This window comes from Rhipicephalus microplus, unplaced genomic scaffold (genome assembly GCF_043290135.1).
Source record: "Rhipicephalus microplus isolate Deutch F79 unplaced genomic scaffold, USDA_Rmic scaffold_21, whole genome shotgun sequence".
NCBI lineage: Eukaryota > Metazoa > Arthropoda > Arachnida > Ixodida > Ixodidae > Rhipicephalus > Rhipicephalus microplus.
The window spans coordinates 8,293,655-8,309,929 of record NW_027464594.1 but is presented as its reverse complement, the minus strand read 5'-3'; the positions used below and the strand labels follow the sequence as shown (position 1 = coordinate 8,309,929).

Genomic DNA, 16,275 nt, shown 5'->3' with positions numbered 1-16,275 from the left:
GTTTGTCCAACATTAGGCCATACCAGGGCTACATTGCAGCCAATCAAATACCGTTATTACACCGATGTTTGCTGCACAACAAATAATGGCTACTGATTGGCTTGCCATTATGTAACCATTATTAGTAGGAAATTTTTCTTACTGGAAGACTAAACAATATGCCTCGATGACCCGGTTTTGTAGCTTTGCAGCCCTGTATACTTGGGGCAACAGAAAATTGAATGCTGAGAACTGAAAGCAATTACTCTATTTTATCTTTTACACCTCTTTTCTTTTGCTAACACTCGAAGTGTAGTTCATTTACCAACCAATCCATCTTTTGCAATAGCGAGTGCTTTATTTGGTACTGGTATTCGGTGCAGCAGATGGAAAAAAGTCCTTATGAAGTAAATGCTGAAAGCATATGTCCCCCACATGCAATTGATAATAGAGAATATTCATACAGTTTAGAGCATTTTTTGTAACTAAAACATGGTGATGGTGCTTCCGACTCAGCATAAACTAGCTGAACAGTGCACCATTGACAGTCATCAGACCATTTATTCTTAGTTTTTTCATTTATTAGGTACAACAAGAAATATATACATATATGAAAGAAGGTCAGGTGATGTTGAGGGGGCCACAGTGGCAGTGGTGCTGTCAAGGCCCTGGCCACTGTGGCTGGGCAGGAAGCCAGTTGCCACGAGCAGCCGATAATTTCCACTCTGAGAGTGGGGATCATCGGGCTGCTCCACAACAAATGCTTCTTTGAAGCGCCGCTTCCTGCCCCCACAGCGGTCACCAGACCCTGGCAGCCACCTTTTTATGAAGAAGAGGGCCTCCATCTGGTCGCACCCTGCCTTGTGGCAGATGACATCTGCATACAAGAACAATAGTACACATGAAGCACTGCAGTACAGAGAGTACACAAGGGTACACACACACAAAACAATGAACAAGTCTAACCGGTCTCTAATCTACAGAGCCTCAGGTTCACAAAAGCCCTTTTGCCTTTTCTGCCATGAAGGCTGTACAGCACTTGCACGTCATGTGCCAATACAGCCTTCATGGCATTCGCTCCAACTTCTCGGAGTACTTGTCCCCCATTCTGCAGGAGGTGCTTGCGCTGTAAAAAAGTGCAAGAAGCATAGATGGGGTAAACACAACAGAATATCGAAATGTTTTCATGATAAAAATCTGCAAGAAGAGGAAACTGAAAACAACCACTTGAATTTTCGGGTATCATAACATTTTAATGTTTTTACGCTAACTTCAACTGCCTTGACCTAAAATGGTTTCCACATCAGCCCTCTCACACTCAGAGTGTGAGAGCCTTTCAGAGTCCTTCTTTGATATGTATCCTTTTGCTGTTATGAAATAAAACACAGCACTGTTATAACTCTCCATAAATATTGATTTTAGCTATGAAATAGTATAATTACTTTGTACGCTGCTCAAATTACAATACACTTTTCTTCGAGGTTTACAATGTCTTTGCCTGAATGTTGACCAAGAATAGCTTCTACAGGTGAAAAACGATAAAATATGCGGACTTCAAAAAGAAGCTTGGACATGTTCTTAATCAATGCATTGCAAGCAGAGCGCGACAAGATAAATGAACATGATCAAGGCGTACTAAGAGGCAATCTTAGAGCGTCTAAATCTTGGTCACAGATGAAACTAATAGAAAAATAAAGGTCGCACTAGATGGGGAATTCCATTTGTTGTTTATATTTTTCTGTGATAGCCAACAAAGAGGCATGTCGCAATAAAAATCTCATCGCAATAAACAAAAGTGCATTTTTTTTCACCCCGCAAAATTGGGTGCATGTTAGATTTAAAAAAAAGGTAAGAAATCAGTTAACACAAGGCAGGGTGAACCGCAGCTCAAAGTAGAGAGGGCCGCAGCGGACACAAAATAGGGTGATAAATGAACAAAATTACTGAATGTATGTTTTCAGCAGGCTATTGCTAGTCACTGCCCCGCCTACATCGTCTGCTAGCTTAGAACAGTTCACTCGGACTTCATAGACCATATTAAATACACTCGAACCTCATTAATTCCAACATGCCTAATTTGAACTTTCGGTTAATTCGAACTGATGATGATATATGGTGTTTTTTGGCGCAAGGGCCATTTGATGGCTAAAGAACGCCAGTTCATGAGACAGGAATGTGGACAATGATTGTGATTAGCAGCTGTATAAGGGCCATAAAATTCTTCGCAGTAAAGCGGGTAAAAACATACAAGTAATAAAATCATGACAATGCCGTGAAAGGTGTGTGTGGTGTGAATAGGTGACAAAAGTTGGTGATAATGAAAAACGATGGTGGACATGTATGGCATTAGCACAAGTACCTCACACGTTAGTACCCTTGCGTGCCAGGGCCGTGAGGCAAGTGCTCTCCTGTGTAGCCACCGCAGCAAAAACCTCTCTAGAGAGGTCGTGCTACGGAATGCCCGGATGTATGATATGAAAATTATTAATTTCTTTTAAAAACGCTAATAATGATTTGTGACTAAAAAGCGGTTCCCTACCGACGAACATTGCAGGGTGTAAAGGTATATGTTGTCGGTAGGATAGTGGGAAGTGTTGTCTTCTTCGAGTGTCTAAATGTTTACATTGAATTAAAACGTGAAGAACTGTTAATGCCTCACCACATTTATCACACAATGGTGGATCACCACCGGACAAAAGATGTGTGTGTGTCGTGTATATGTGTCCTATCCTCAGTCTTGTTAGTGTTACCTCTGTTAGACGTGATTTTGATACTGGTGGCCAATGGCCAAGGTGTGGCTTGATAACGTGTAGTTTGTTTTGTGTGTGTGTATCCCACTTGCTCTGCCAGTAGTCCCTGAGGCTTCGTTTCAAAGACGGCTTCAGATCAAGGACCGGGATTGATATGGGTGTAGGGGCAGTGTTTTTGTGGACGGATGCAGCGAGCTGATCCGCCCTCACGTTGCCTTGGATATCACGGTGCCCTGGCACCCAGCACACCACAACATGTTGGTTGAGTGTGTAGAGTGTGCAAAATATGGAGTAAAGTGAGACAAGGACACGTTTTTTTTGTTTTTTAAGACTGTGCAGAGCCGTTACCACACTGAGGGAGTCTGTATAAATTACTGCTTTTTGTATTTGTAATTGTTTAATGTGTTTAGCTGCCACAAGTATCGCGTAAGCTTCCGCTGTGAAGATACTTGTGCCTGGATGTAGAGGGCCAGCATCCGAAAAGGAAGGGCCAACCGCAGCGTAGGACACAGAGGAGTTAGACTTAGAGGCATCTGTAAAAAACTCAGGACGTGTGTATTTGTGTTGAAGTTCCAGCAAATATTTTCGGATATGGGCAATGGGCGCATGTTTTGTAACCTCTAGAAAAGACACATCGCAGTCTATAGTCTGCCACTGCCACGGTGGCGGGTATGCTACAGGAGCCATTAAACTGTGTTCGAGTGACACTCCAGTGTCCTCAGCTAGACCCTTCAGGCGAACTGAGAAGGGCTGCCTCATTGAAGGCCTGTTTTGAAAAAGAATGGAGCTCGACAAGTCATTAATAGTAGAGTATGAGGGGTGCCTCTTGTCTGCTTTCACCTTAAGGAAGTATAGAAAGGACATGTAGGTTCTTTGCAGATGAAGCGACCACTCATTTGACTCAACATAAAGGCTTTCTACGGGGCTGGTGCGAAAAGCACCCGTAGAAAGGCGGATGCCCAAATGGTGCACGGGGTCCAGTATCTTCAAGGCACTTTGAGTAGCAGACTGATAGACAACGGCCCCATAATCTATGCGGGTGCGAATGAGGCTTTTATAGAGGTTCATGAGGCATTGCCTATCACTACCCCACGTAGTACGTGACAACACATTTATAACATTCATGGCTTTTAAACATTTTGTTTTTAAATACTTGATGTACGGTACGAAGGTTAACTTGTTGTCCAAGATTAATCCTAAGAATTTATGCTCCACATTGACAGACAGACGTTGACCGTTCAATTCAATGTCAGGTTCTGAGTGCATGCCTCTCTTTCGGGAGAACAAGACACACGTGCTCTTTAGTGGGTTCAGTCGGAATCCGTTTTTCTCTGCCCATTTGGATACCTTGTTTAAACCTAACTGAACCTGTCGCTAACACATGGCCAAGTTGCATGACTTGAAGCCAAGCTGAACGTCGTCGACATATGTACAATAGAACATATTGCGGGGAATGGACAAGTGCAAAGAATTCATTTTGATAATAAAAAGTGTGCAACTAAGCACGCCACCTTGTGGCACGCCTGTTTCCTGGACAAATGTTTGAGAGAGCACACTGCCCAGACGGACACGGAATATCCGGTTTGACAGGTAACTTTCGATTATATGAAACATTCTTCCGCGCACACCAAGGTGGGACAGGTCTCTTAGAATTCCGAAACGCCATGTTGTATCATACGCCTTTTCGATATCGAGGAACACAGAGAGAAAATATTGTTTATGAACAAAGGCGTCTCTGATCTGTGCCTCGATACGAACAAGGTGGTCTGTGGTGGATCTACTTTCTCGAAACCCGCACTGAAATGGGTCGAGCAAATTGTTTGTTTCAAGGATATGTACAAGTCGGCAGTTTATCATTTTTTCGAATACTTTGCACAAGCAGCTTGTAAGTGCTATAGGCCTATAACTCGAGGGCAAAGAAGGGTCCTTGCCTTCTTTCAAAATGGGAATAACAATAGCCTCTTTCCAGGAGGTAGGAATAGTGCCAGAAGACCAAATAGCGTTGTAAAAACAAAGTAAGGTTTTTCGGGTTTCGTTTGGTAGGTTTTTAACATTTCATACATCACACGGTCAGAACCTGGGGCAGAAGTGCTGCAGGAGTTTAGAGATGTTCGGAGCTCAGCTAAACTGAAAGCTTGGTTATATGCTTCGTATCTAGTGGATTTGTGTTCGAGTTTCTGATTTTCTATTCTTGTTCTGTATTTTTGGAAAGTGTCTGTATAGTGAGACGAGCTGGATACCCGTTCAAAGTGTGCACCGAGGAAGTTTGCCTGATCTTCCAAGGTATCACCTTGAGTGTTTACGAGTGGAAGTGTGTGTACTTGTTTTCCTGCTATCCTACCAACCATGTTCCAGACTTTAGCCTCCTGTGTATACGAATTTATTCTTGATAAAAACTTCTGCCAGCTTTCTCTTCTGGCCTGCCGACGCATTCTCCTGCCTCGAGATTTTATTTTCCTAAAGCTCTCAAGGTTTTCCGCTGTTGGGGAGTTCCGCAGCAATCTCCATGATGATGATGATGAGTAGTTTTTAGTGGCGCAAGGGCCAATTGATGGCCAAAGAGCGCCATTTCAATTGACTACAGATATGAACAATGATATGGTGCGTGGCTGTAAAGGGGCCTTAAAATTCCTAGCTCTAACGCGGGCTAAAACATGAAAGTAATAAAATCATGACAGTGGCGTGACATATGTGTGGTGATAGCTGATGGCAAAATGTCATGATAATAAAACCATGATGAAGATATAGTCACCGCAGCCACGACCACTCCATGGAGGTCAGGCTACGGATGACCTCGAAATATCGGGTGAAAGCTTTGCACTTCTTTTAAAAATGTAAAAAGTGTTTGTAGTTTAAAAAGCGGATCCCTACCGATGAGCATCTCAGGGTGTAGAGGGAGCTGCTGTCGGTAGGGCAGTAAAAAGTGCTTTTTTCTTACAGCATCTAGCTCATTGCACTGGACGAGAATGTGGAGAACCGTAAGGGGCTCTCCACATCTCTCACAATATGGTGGATCACCGGTAGACAGAAGAAATGAATGTGTAGAATGTGTGTGCCCAGTCCTAAGCCTTGTTAGTATTACTTCCGTGTGTCGTGATTTTGATAGTGGCGGCCAATAACCTAGTTGCGGCTTAATAGCATGGAGTTTATTATCTGTTTGTTTATCCCACATGCTCTGCCAATACTCCCTGAGCTTTCGTTTTATAAAAGGTTTTAAGTCAAGTGCAGGGACTGGTGTTGGTGCATTGGCAGTAGTGACATTGGCGCAAGCAGCCAGATTGTCGGCCAAAACGTTCCCTTGTATTTCTTGGTGCCCTGGAACCCAGCAGACAACGACATGCTGTTTTGATGCGTAGAGTGTGCACAGAAGTGAGTAGAGTGACACCAGCACGGGGTTCTTGTGTTTTTTAGGAGTTTTCAGGGCTTTGACCACGCTTAGGGAATCTGTGTATATTACCGCCTTTTGTAATTTTATCTGTTTAATGTGTTTTACGACCGCCAGTATTGCGTAAGCTTCTCCTGTGAAAATGCTTGCATTAGGATGAAGAACGCCGGCCTCAGAAAAGGATTGGCCTATTGCTGCATATGACACAGAAGTGTTTGACTTTGACGCATCAGTAAAGAACTCAGGGCATGTGTATTTATGTTGTAGTTCTAAAAAGTATGTATGTATGTGTGGAAGTGGTGCGTGCTTTGTGACATCAACAAAAGAAACATCACAGTCTATAAGCTGCCACTGCCACGGTGGCAGATATGTTGCAGGAGCCATCAAACTGGGTTCAAGAAGAGGCACACCTGTTCCTTCGGCCAAGCTCCTTACACGCAGCGCATAGGGCTGCCTAAACGAAGGTCGGTTCTCGAACAAGCCAGAACAAGACAAATCATTAATTGTGAAATGGGAAGGATGTTTCTTGTCTGCTTTCACCTTCAAAAAGTACAAAAAGGATAGGGAACATCTTTGTAGGTGGAGCGACCATTCATTCGAATCCACGTACAGGCTCTCCACAGGGCTGGTGCGGAAAGCACCCGTAGAGAGGCGAATGCCTAGATGGTGGACAGGGTCGAGAATTTTCAAGGCTGATGGTGTTGCCGACTGGTAGACTATAGCACCGTAATCTAGGCGTGTGCGTACGAGGCTTTTATATAAGTTAATTAAACATTTCCTGTCACTTCCCCATGTAGTGTGTGACAACACTTTCAAAATGTTCATTGTTTTTAAGCACCTGTCCCTTAAATACTTGATGTGTGGGATGAAAGTTAGCTTAGTGTCTAATATGAGACCGAGAAACTTGTGCTCGGTCTTCACTGACAGAGGTTGACCATGCAGGTCAATGTCGGGGTCAGGATGGAGGCCCCTCTTTCGGCTGAACAAGACACAAGTGCTCTTTTGCGCGTTGAGTATAAAACCATTCTCGTTTTCCCATTGAGATACCTTGTTCAACCCTAGTTGAACTTGACGTTGGCACATTGAGATGTTGCAAGATTTGTAACCAATCTGCACATCATCGACATATATGCAGTAAAAAATATTTCGTGGAAGAGACAGGTGCAAGGAATTCAATTTAACTATGAAAAGTGTACAGCTCAATACACCTCCTTGTGGCACTCCTGTTTCTTGGACAAATACTCGAGATAAAACAGTGCCAACTTGGACACGGAATGTACGGTTGGACAGGTAGCTTTCGATAACTGTCAGCATTCTACCCCGCACACCTAAATGTGACAGGTCTCGCAATATGCCGAAGCGCCATGCAGTGTCATATGCCTTTTCCATATCGAGAAACACAGAAAGAAAAAATTGCTTATGAACAAAAGCGTCGCGAATTTGTGCCTCGATACGGACAAGGTGGTCAGTGGTGGACCGAGCCTCTCGAAACCCAAGGTCAAGTAGGCCACTAATTTCAAGGAAGTGCATCTGGTTAATGCTATTGGCCTGTAGCTGGAAACTGAGGCAGGTCCTTGCCTTGTTTTAGAATTGGGATAATGATAGCTTCCTTCCAGGCTGAGGGTAGCTCGCCAGAAGACCATATCGCATTATAGAGAGAGAGGAGAGCTTTCTGGGTTTCAGTGGGCAGGTGTTTCAACATTTCATATGCCACACGGTCCGGGCCTGGGGCAGATTTATTGCAGCAGGCAAGTGAGGCCTGCAGTTCAGCAAAACAGAAAGGTTCGTTCTGGCCTGCCGACGCGTTTTCCTGCCTTGAGACTTCATTTTCTTGAAGGTGTCAAGATTTTCGGCTGTCGGTGAGTTCCGAAGCAGCCTCCAAGCTCTGTTTTGCTGTTTGCGCGCGTTTCGGCATTCAGAGTTCCACCATGGCACACTTCGTTTTCCAGGGTGTCCATTTGTTTGTGGGATGCATTTTGTTGCAGCATCAATCAAAAACGCTGTGAAGTAGTTCACAGCGCCATCAATGTTCAGAGTACAGATGTCATTCCAACCTAGACAAGCGATAGTATGAAACTGTTCCCAGTCGGCTCTGTTTATGAGCCACTTGGGAACACGAGGTGGACACTCAGTTACTGTCGTTGTGCTCAAAACTACGGGGAAGTGGTCACTTCCGTACAGATTACTGACGACTTTCCACTGGAGTAGAGGCACAAGAGATGGAGATACTATGCTCAGGTCTATGGAGGAGTAGGTGTTATTAGCGAGGTTATAATAGGTTGGTTCTTTTCGATTTGGGAGACACGCGCTCGACGAGATGAGGAACTGTTCGATCAGTCGACCTCGCGCGTCATACCGAGAGTCACCCCATAGCCTGCTATGCGCATTAAAATCTCCAAGGAGAACATAAGGCTCCGGAAGTTCATCAATTAGAGAGTGTAAATCGCGTTTTTGCAGCTGATAGCTAGGAGGAATGTAAATAGTGCAGATTGTGATCAGTTTATCAAAAAGAACCGCTCGAACAGCCACTGCCTCAAGGGGTGTTTGGAGTTGTAAGCGTGTGCATGCAATTCCTTGATTCACTATGATGGCAACACCTCCGGATGATGTCATGGCATCATCACGGTCCTTTCGAAAAATAACGTATTTGCGAAGAAAATTTGTGTGTTTTGAATTAAGGTGCGTTTCTTGTACACACAGCACTTTTGGTGAGTGTTCGTGTAGAAGTTCTTGGATGTCGTCAAGGTTTCTGAGAAGGCCCCTGACGTTCCATTGTATAATTTGAGTGTTCATGGTGAATGTAAAATAATGCTGTGTGTACGAAAAGCGAGTGGCTGTTTAGACGGGGAGTTTGAGTTCACTTAACAGGGCCGTCACCAGGCCCTGTTATTTGCTTTTTTGTTTTCTTGGCGCGCTTCAAGGAGCCACGCCGCTCTTTCGGCACCAAGGGTGCCGACGTATCCATTGCCTCCTCGGAGGCACTGGATGCCCGCACATGCGGGCTGTTAGTTTGGATTTTGGGCCTCGCCTGGTGAGGGGAGGCCTTGAGACCCGAAGACTCTGGAGTCTCCGGTCTCTGTTTGGGAGTAGGCGGTGTAGCCTGGGCTACAGCCGCCTTGGGGGCAGGTGCCACAGCCGACGGCTCGCTGTGCGCAGGCCGAAGGGGTGGCGAGGGCTGGTGCGGCGTTGCCCCCTGACGCGCCGCATCAGCATATGTTGCGCCGTAAAATGGCGACACTCTTCGTCTTGCTTTTTTGAATGTTATGTTTTCTTTGACTTTAAGAGTGATTATTTCTTTTTCTTTCTTCCAGTTAAGACACGAACGCGAATACGCGGCGTGTTCCCCATCACAATTCACGCAGTGAGGCGTAGTAACACAGTTATCAGATGGGTGGCCGTGGCTACCACATCTTGCACAAGTTTCCTGACCCCGGCAGTTCTGCGAGCCATGACCAAATCGTTGACATTTATAACACCGTCTTGGATTGGGAGTGTAGGGACGGACAGAGAGTTTGATGTATCCTGTGTCTATAGATGAAGGCAGTGTGCTAGATGCGAAGGTGAGTATTAAATGTTTGGTAGGTATTTCTTTGTTGTCTCGTCTGATGACGATTCGTTTCACATCTGTGACATTTTGCTCTTTCCACCCTTCGAGCAGTTCCTGTTCAGACATTTCAAGAAGGTCTGCTTCTGAAACAACTCCGCGTGAGGTGTTCATTGATCTATGAGGTGAAATAGATACTGGGATATTTCCAAATGCTACGAGACTGCCAAGTTGATGATGTTTAGAGTTTAATGGCGCAAGGCCGACTAAGGGCAAAGAGCGCCAAACAGAAGTGATTACATTAAAGTGACAAGGAAGTAAAAGAACATCTCAGTAAAAATAAACAAAGTAAAAACACAACGTAATGGAAGATGACTGGTCTAAAGGGCCAGGTTGTCAAGCATGATAAGAAATGAGATGTAAAAATTTCACGTCGGTAAGAAATTCTAAAACGCGTTTGACTGAAAACAGTGCTTCGTCTCCTATGAAGTGTGACGGGTGTGGTGGAATATGTCGCGTGTGTAGTTGTGGGAAGTATTTGCGTCGTGTTGTGTCAAGTGCCTTACATTGTATCAGGATGTGGTTCACGGATAGGGCCTCTCCGCACCTGCTGCACAGAGGTCTTGGAGACCCAGTGAGAAGGTGCGAGTGCGTTGCATGAGTGTGCCCTATCCGTAATCTGGCCAAGGCGACTTCAGTGTATCTATTACGTGCGTCGGTGGTGTATGGTCCCAAATGTGGTTTTATTACGTGTAACTTGTTGTCTGTTTGTTCACTCCAGTGTGTTTGCCATGTTTTACGAAGTTGTTGTCTGATGTGTGGTTTCACGTCGGTGTAGGGTAATGTGGTTATGTCTACTGTATTTAGGAGTGTAGCAGCAGCAGCCATTCGATCCGCTGCTTCGTTCCCGGCTATACCACAGTGGCCAGGGACCCAACAAAGAACCAGTTCAAGGTTGCGTACATACACAGACATAACAGCTTTGACAATCAGATTGACAACATGGTTTTTCGAAGGCATTGTTGACGACAGTGCCCGCACAACACTGAGGGAGTCTGTATAGATAATGGATTGTGAGATGTCGCTTTGAAGTATATGATTAACAACAAGAAGAACACCATACGCCTCTGCGGTAAAGATACTAGTATGACTATTCAGCGTTTTAGTGACACCAAGGCCGGGTCCATGCGCAGCGCAGGACACAGAGATGGCAGTTCTAGAGGCGTCCGTATAAAATTCAGCACATTGATACTTATGCTGCAGATGCAAGAAATGCTGCAGAATAGCACATGTGGGAGCTCGGTTTTTATCTATATGTGTAAAAGATGTGTCACATAAGACAGCGCGGAGATGCCAAGGTGCTATAAAATCTGTTGGAGAACTTTGGATGGTGTCTAGAAAAGAGACAGAAAGCTCTGACGCTTCCTCTTTAGCTCTGTAGGAGAAAGACGCAGAGAACGATGGTCGGTTTAAAAGGAGTTCAGTCATGGACGTATCATAAAAAACTGATTTAAAAGGATGGTGAGGCATGGATGAAAGTTTAAAAGCATAAAGGAGATCTGTGTATGCTCGCTGACGTTGCAGGTTCCATTTGTTACACTCCACATAGAGGCTTTCGACCGGACTAGTCCGGAATGCACCACACGCCAGGCGGAGCCCCAGATGGAGTACCTGGTCCAGCATTTTGAGGGATGTTTTACTTGCTGACCCATAAACAACGCTACCATAGTCCAATCGCGAACCTATTAGGCTGGTAAAAACACGTAATAAAAGTTGTTTGTCAGCACCAAAAGAAATGTGCGAGAGAACCTTCATGATAGTCAGTGTTTTTAAGCATTTATGTTTTAGTTGTTTTATGAGTGGGATGAATGTCAGCCTCTCGTCAAAGATTATTCCTAAAAACTTGTGTTCCTTTTTGATGGGAATTGACACACCATTAAGATGAATGTCAGGATCCGGCCGGATGCCACGCCTCTTAGAAAAAAGAACACAAGTGCACTTCCCCGGATTAAATTTAAACCCGTTCCTATCTGCCCAGCCAGCTAGCTTGCTAACACCAAGCTGTACTTGGCGCTCGCAGACAGATAGGTTACAAGACTTAAAAGATAATTGTACGTCGTCTACATAAATTAAGCAGGAAATCGACGGTGGCAATGCCTTCCTCAGTGAGTTCATTTTCACAATGAAAAGGGTGCAACTTAAAACTCCACCTTGTGGCACTCCATTTTCCTGAACATGAACTCTAGATAGTGCAGTTCCAACACGCACGCGAAACGTTCTTTCGGACATGTAACTGGCAAGCGTGTTGAACATGTTACCCGAAATGCCAAAAGACTTGAGATCAATGAGGATACCATACCTCCAAGCAGTATCATACGCCTTTTCTAAATCAAAAAATACTGTCATGCAGTACTGCTTGTGGAGGAAAGCATCTTTTACATATGCCTCTAATGCAACGAGTTGATCGTTGGTAGATCGCCCCGCCCTGAAGCCTGCCTGGCAAGTTTTTCGCGTTTTGAGCGGCAGGTTTTTCAACATTTCATATGTGACACGGTTGTAGCCTGGAGCGGAATTATTGCAAGAGTTTAGAGATGTTTGTAGCTCAGCTAAGTTGAAAGGTTGGTTGTATTCCTCGTAATTTGTGTACTTGGATTCTAGTTTCCGCTTTTCCATCTTTGCTTTGTGTCTTTGGAAAGTTTCAGTGTAGTGTGACGAGCTAGACACCTGCTCGTAGTGTGCACCGAGGAAGTTTTCTTGATCTTCCAGGCTATCACCCTGTGTGTTTACGAGTGGGAGTGAGTGTACTTGTCTTCCTGCTACCCTACGAACCATATTCCAGACTTTAGCCTCTTGTGTATATGAATTTATCCCTGATAAAAACTTGTGCCAGCTTTCTTTTCTGGCCTGCCGACGCGTTCTCCTGCCTCGAGATTTTATTTTCCTAAAGCTCTCAAGGTTTTCTGCTGTCGGCGAGTTCCGCAGCAACCTCCATGCCCTGTTCTGTTCCTTTCGTGCATTCTGACACTCAGTGTTCCACCACGGAACGTGTCGTTTGCCGGGTAGTCCAGATGTTTGTGGAATGCACTTGGTTGCTGCGTCAGTAAGAAAAGCCGTGAAGTACTGCACAGCTTCATCTATGCCTAACCCGCATATGTCAGTCCAATTCAGGTGAGTAAGCTTTTGAAATTGTTCCCAGTTGGCTTTGTTTACCAGCCATTTGGGAACATGTGGAGGACATTCATTTATTATTGGTGTACTCAAAACTAAAGGAAAATGGTCACTTCCGTATGGATTATTTATGACTTTCCAATGAAGTAATGGTACAAGTGAAGGAGATGTGATACTGAGGTCTATGGAAGAGAAAGCTTTGTTGGCAAGGTTATAGTATGTTGCTTCTTTCCTATTCAACAGACACGCACCCGATGAAATGAGGAATTGTTCAATGAGACGACCTCGTGCATCACAGCGAGAGTCACCCCACAGACCATTATGTGCGTTCAGGTCCCCAAGGACCAGATAAGGTTCAGGTAGTTCGTCTATTAAAGACTAAAATGGAAGTTTTTCGAGACGGTGGTGCGGAGGTATGTACAAAGAGCAGACAGTGACAAGTTTGTTTAGAATAACTGCTCGGACAGCCACCGCCTCGAGGGAAGTTTGAAGGGGTAATTGTGTGCATGCTATACCTTGACTTACTATAACCGCTACACCACCGGATGGTAGCATGGCATCATCTCTATCGTTTCGGAAGATTATGTAGTTACGTAAAAAGTTTGTGTTAGTTCGTTTTAAGTGTGTCTCTTGTACACACAGCACTCTTGGATTGTGTTCATGGAGGAGTTCTTGTAAGTCATCGAAGTTTCGAAGAAGGCCTAGGATGTTCCACTGTAATATTTCTGTCTGCATATTTAAACAAGAGAGATGCTGCTGTGTGTACAAAGAGTGTACTGTGTTGGAGTGAGCTCATTATTTCAGGTGGCAGGACGGTTGTCCGGCCCCGTTATTGGTTTTTTATTTTTATTGGCGCGCTCCAAGGACCCACGCCGCTCTTTCGGCACCAAGGGTGCCGACGTATCCATTGCCTCCTCAGAGGCACTGGGTGCCCGCACATGCGAGCTCGTGGTTCGGATTTTGGGCCTCGCCTGGTGAGGGGAGGCCTTGAGACCAGAGGACCCTGGAGTCTCCGGCCTCAATTCGTTAGGAGGCGGAGTAGCCTGAACTACTGCCGCCTTGGGGGCAGGTGCCACAGCCGTCGGCTCGCTCTGCGCTGGCCGAAGGAGTGGCGAGGGCTGATGCGGCGTTGCCCCCTGACGCGCCGCATCAGCATATGTAGCGCCATAAAATGGCGACACTCTTCGTCTTGCTTCCTTGAATGTGATATTTTCTTTAATTTTCAATGTGATGATTTCCCTTTCTTTTTTCCAAAATGAGCAAGACCGTGAGTATGCGGCATGATTTCCACCACAGTTCACACAGTGTGATGGTTCTTCGCAATTGTCAGAATTGTGGCCTGACACTCCACATTGTGCACAAGTTTGGTGACCACGACAGCTTGGTGAGCCATGGCCATACTTCTGGCATTTAAAACAACGACGTGGGTTAGGTATGTATGGTCTGATCGACGTCTTTGTGTAGCCTGTTTGAATACTTTCTGGGAGATTACTGGAAGCGAACGTGAGTATTAGGTGTTTTGTTGGTGTTGTCTTGTTGTCTCTTCTAATGGTGATCCTTTGTACATTGGTCACATTCTGACTCTTCCACCCCTCCAGAAGTTCCTCTTCAGTCAAGCCGAGCAAATCAGCATCAGATACTACTCCACGGGTTGTGTTCATCGATCTGTGTGGCGCTACAGTGATGGGAGTGTCACCAAAAGTTGAAAGATCCTGTAGCTTTTCGAACTGTTCTTTTCCTCGGACTTCAAGGAGGAGGTCTCCGCTGGCCATTTTGGTAACTTTGTACCCGGCTCCAAAAGTTTCTGTGAGACATCTGGCTACTACAAAGGGTGATACGGTTCTGGCTTGCTTGCTGCTTATTTCACTATGTATAACATGAAAATGGGGGAAGTTTTAACTTGATCGGTTGAAAAAGCCTAAGTCTTCGGTGCGTACACGCTTTAAGGCGGTACGATCACTTAATAGGGGAAATGCTTTATGCATTCCAGTTTAATTTTCTTCAGAAGCGTTGGCGGCCACCCACCACGGAGCCCAACAAGGGGACGCTACAAGTTTGTGGATGCTAAAACCTGCAGACGCCAGCCGTACAACGCAACTATAACCCAATGCGCCTAGACCAAGGTAGGCTATTTGCACAGGGTTAACCCTCGCCGCCAGGAAGTTTGGAAGTAAACAGAAGAGAGTAGAAGACAGGACAGATAAACAGTAAGAGATAAAGACGAAGATGTAGGGAGAGAGAGATAGGAAAAGGCGACTGCCGATTTCCCCTGGGTGGGTCAGCCCAGGGGTGCCGTCTACGTGAAGCCGGGGCCAAAGGGGTGTGTTGCCTCTGCCGGGGGGCCTTAACGGTCCAATCACCCAGCGTCGGCTCAACCCCCAGGATCCCCTTTTCCCCGGACACGGCAAAGCCACGCACGGCTAGGCGTGGGAGGGAGCCGAAACTCCCCCGTTAGCTCGGGTCCGTGGTGTCGCTACACACCAAACGCCTACTTACGCAGGCGCCCCTGCGGGGTCCAGGAGGTAGGGATAGTGCCAGAAAACCAGATAGCATTGTACAAACAAAGTAGGGTTTTTCGTGTTTCGGCTGGTAGGTTTTTTAGCATTTCATACACCACACGGTCAGAACCTGGGGCAGAAGTGCTGCAGGAGTTTAGAGATGTTCGGAGCTCCGCTAGACTGAAAGCTTGGTTATATGCCTCGTATCTAGTGGATTTGTGTTCGAGTTTCTGCTTTTCTATTCTTGTCCTGTATTTTTGGAAAGTGTCAGTATAGTGGGACGAGCTGGATACCCGTTCAAAGTGTGCCCCGAGGAAGTTTGCCTGATCTTCCAAGGTATCACCTTGAGTGTTTACGAGTGGAATTGATTGATTAGTGGTGTTTATTGGCGCAAGGGCCAGATATGGCCAAAGAGCGCCAGAGCGATGATAATGAATTGTGGGATGTGCAGTGTAGATAAAACAAATGTGACGTGGCTGTAAATGGGCCTAAAAAACAGTCGCTGTAGGTGTGTAAAAATATACATATGGTAAAATTATGGCAATGACAAATGATGTGAGCTATGGAGACATAAAATGATTTAAAAGTGATAAGTATGTCAAATAAAAACTTGGCATGGAGCACCAGTGTTTCGAGAGAGCCCTTAAAACAAGAGCATGGAGGCCTGGGCTCATTGAAATCTGCTATCACAGCAGCATCCTCTGAACAGAGGATGTGCTATGAACCTGTTGGGCTAAAAACATTCAATGTTGGACTAAACACATTCAGTACTACTTCCTTTAAAAAGCTTAAAACTGATTTTGTATTAAAAAGCGGCTCTTCACCGAGAAACATAATCGGGTGTAAAGGAAGATTATAGCGGTATGCTAAAGCAAAATATTTCTTTCTCTCCCTTTCAGCTTCCGCACACTCCAGGAGGACGTGGAGGACGGTTAGCCTGTCACCACATCT

The 16,275-nt window shown here is 45.3% G+C and overlaps 1 protein-coding gene across 3 annotated transcripts in view; it reads right to left on the bottom strand.

Annotated features, from left to right (window-relative positions):
- Positions 1-520: 520 nt before the first annotated feature.
- Positions 521-16,275, bottom strand: part of LOC142785328 (uncharacterized) — a 147,256-nt gene continuing 131,501 nt past the window's right edge. For all 3 annotated transcript variants that reach the window (XM_075883787.1, XM_075883789.1, XM_075883788.1), the window contains exon 4: positions 521-856. In XM_075883787.1, coding sequence (XP_075739902.1) covers positions 555-856 — 302 coding nt within the window. In that variant the 3' untranslated portion in view covers positions 521-554. The remainder of the gene's footprint in view (positions 857-16,275) is intronic.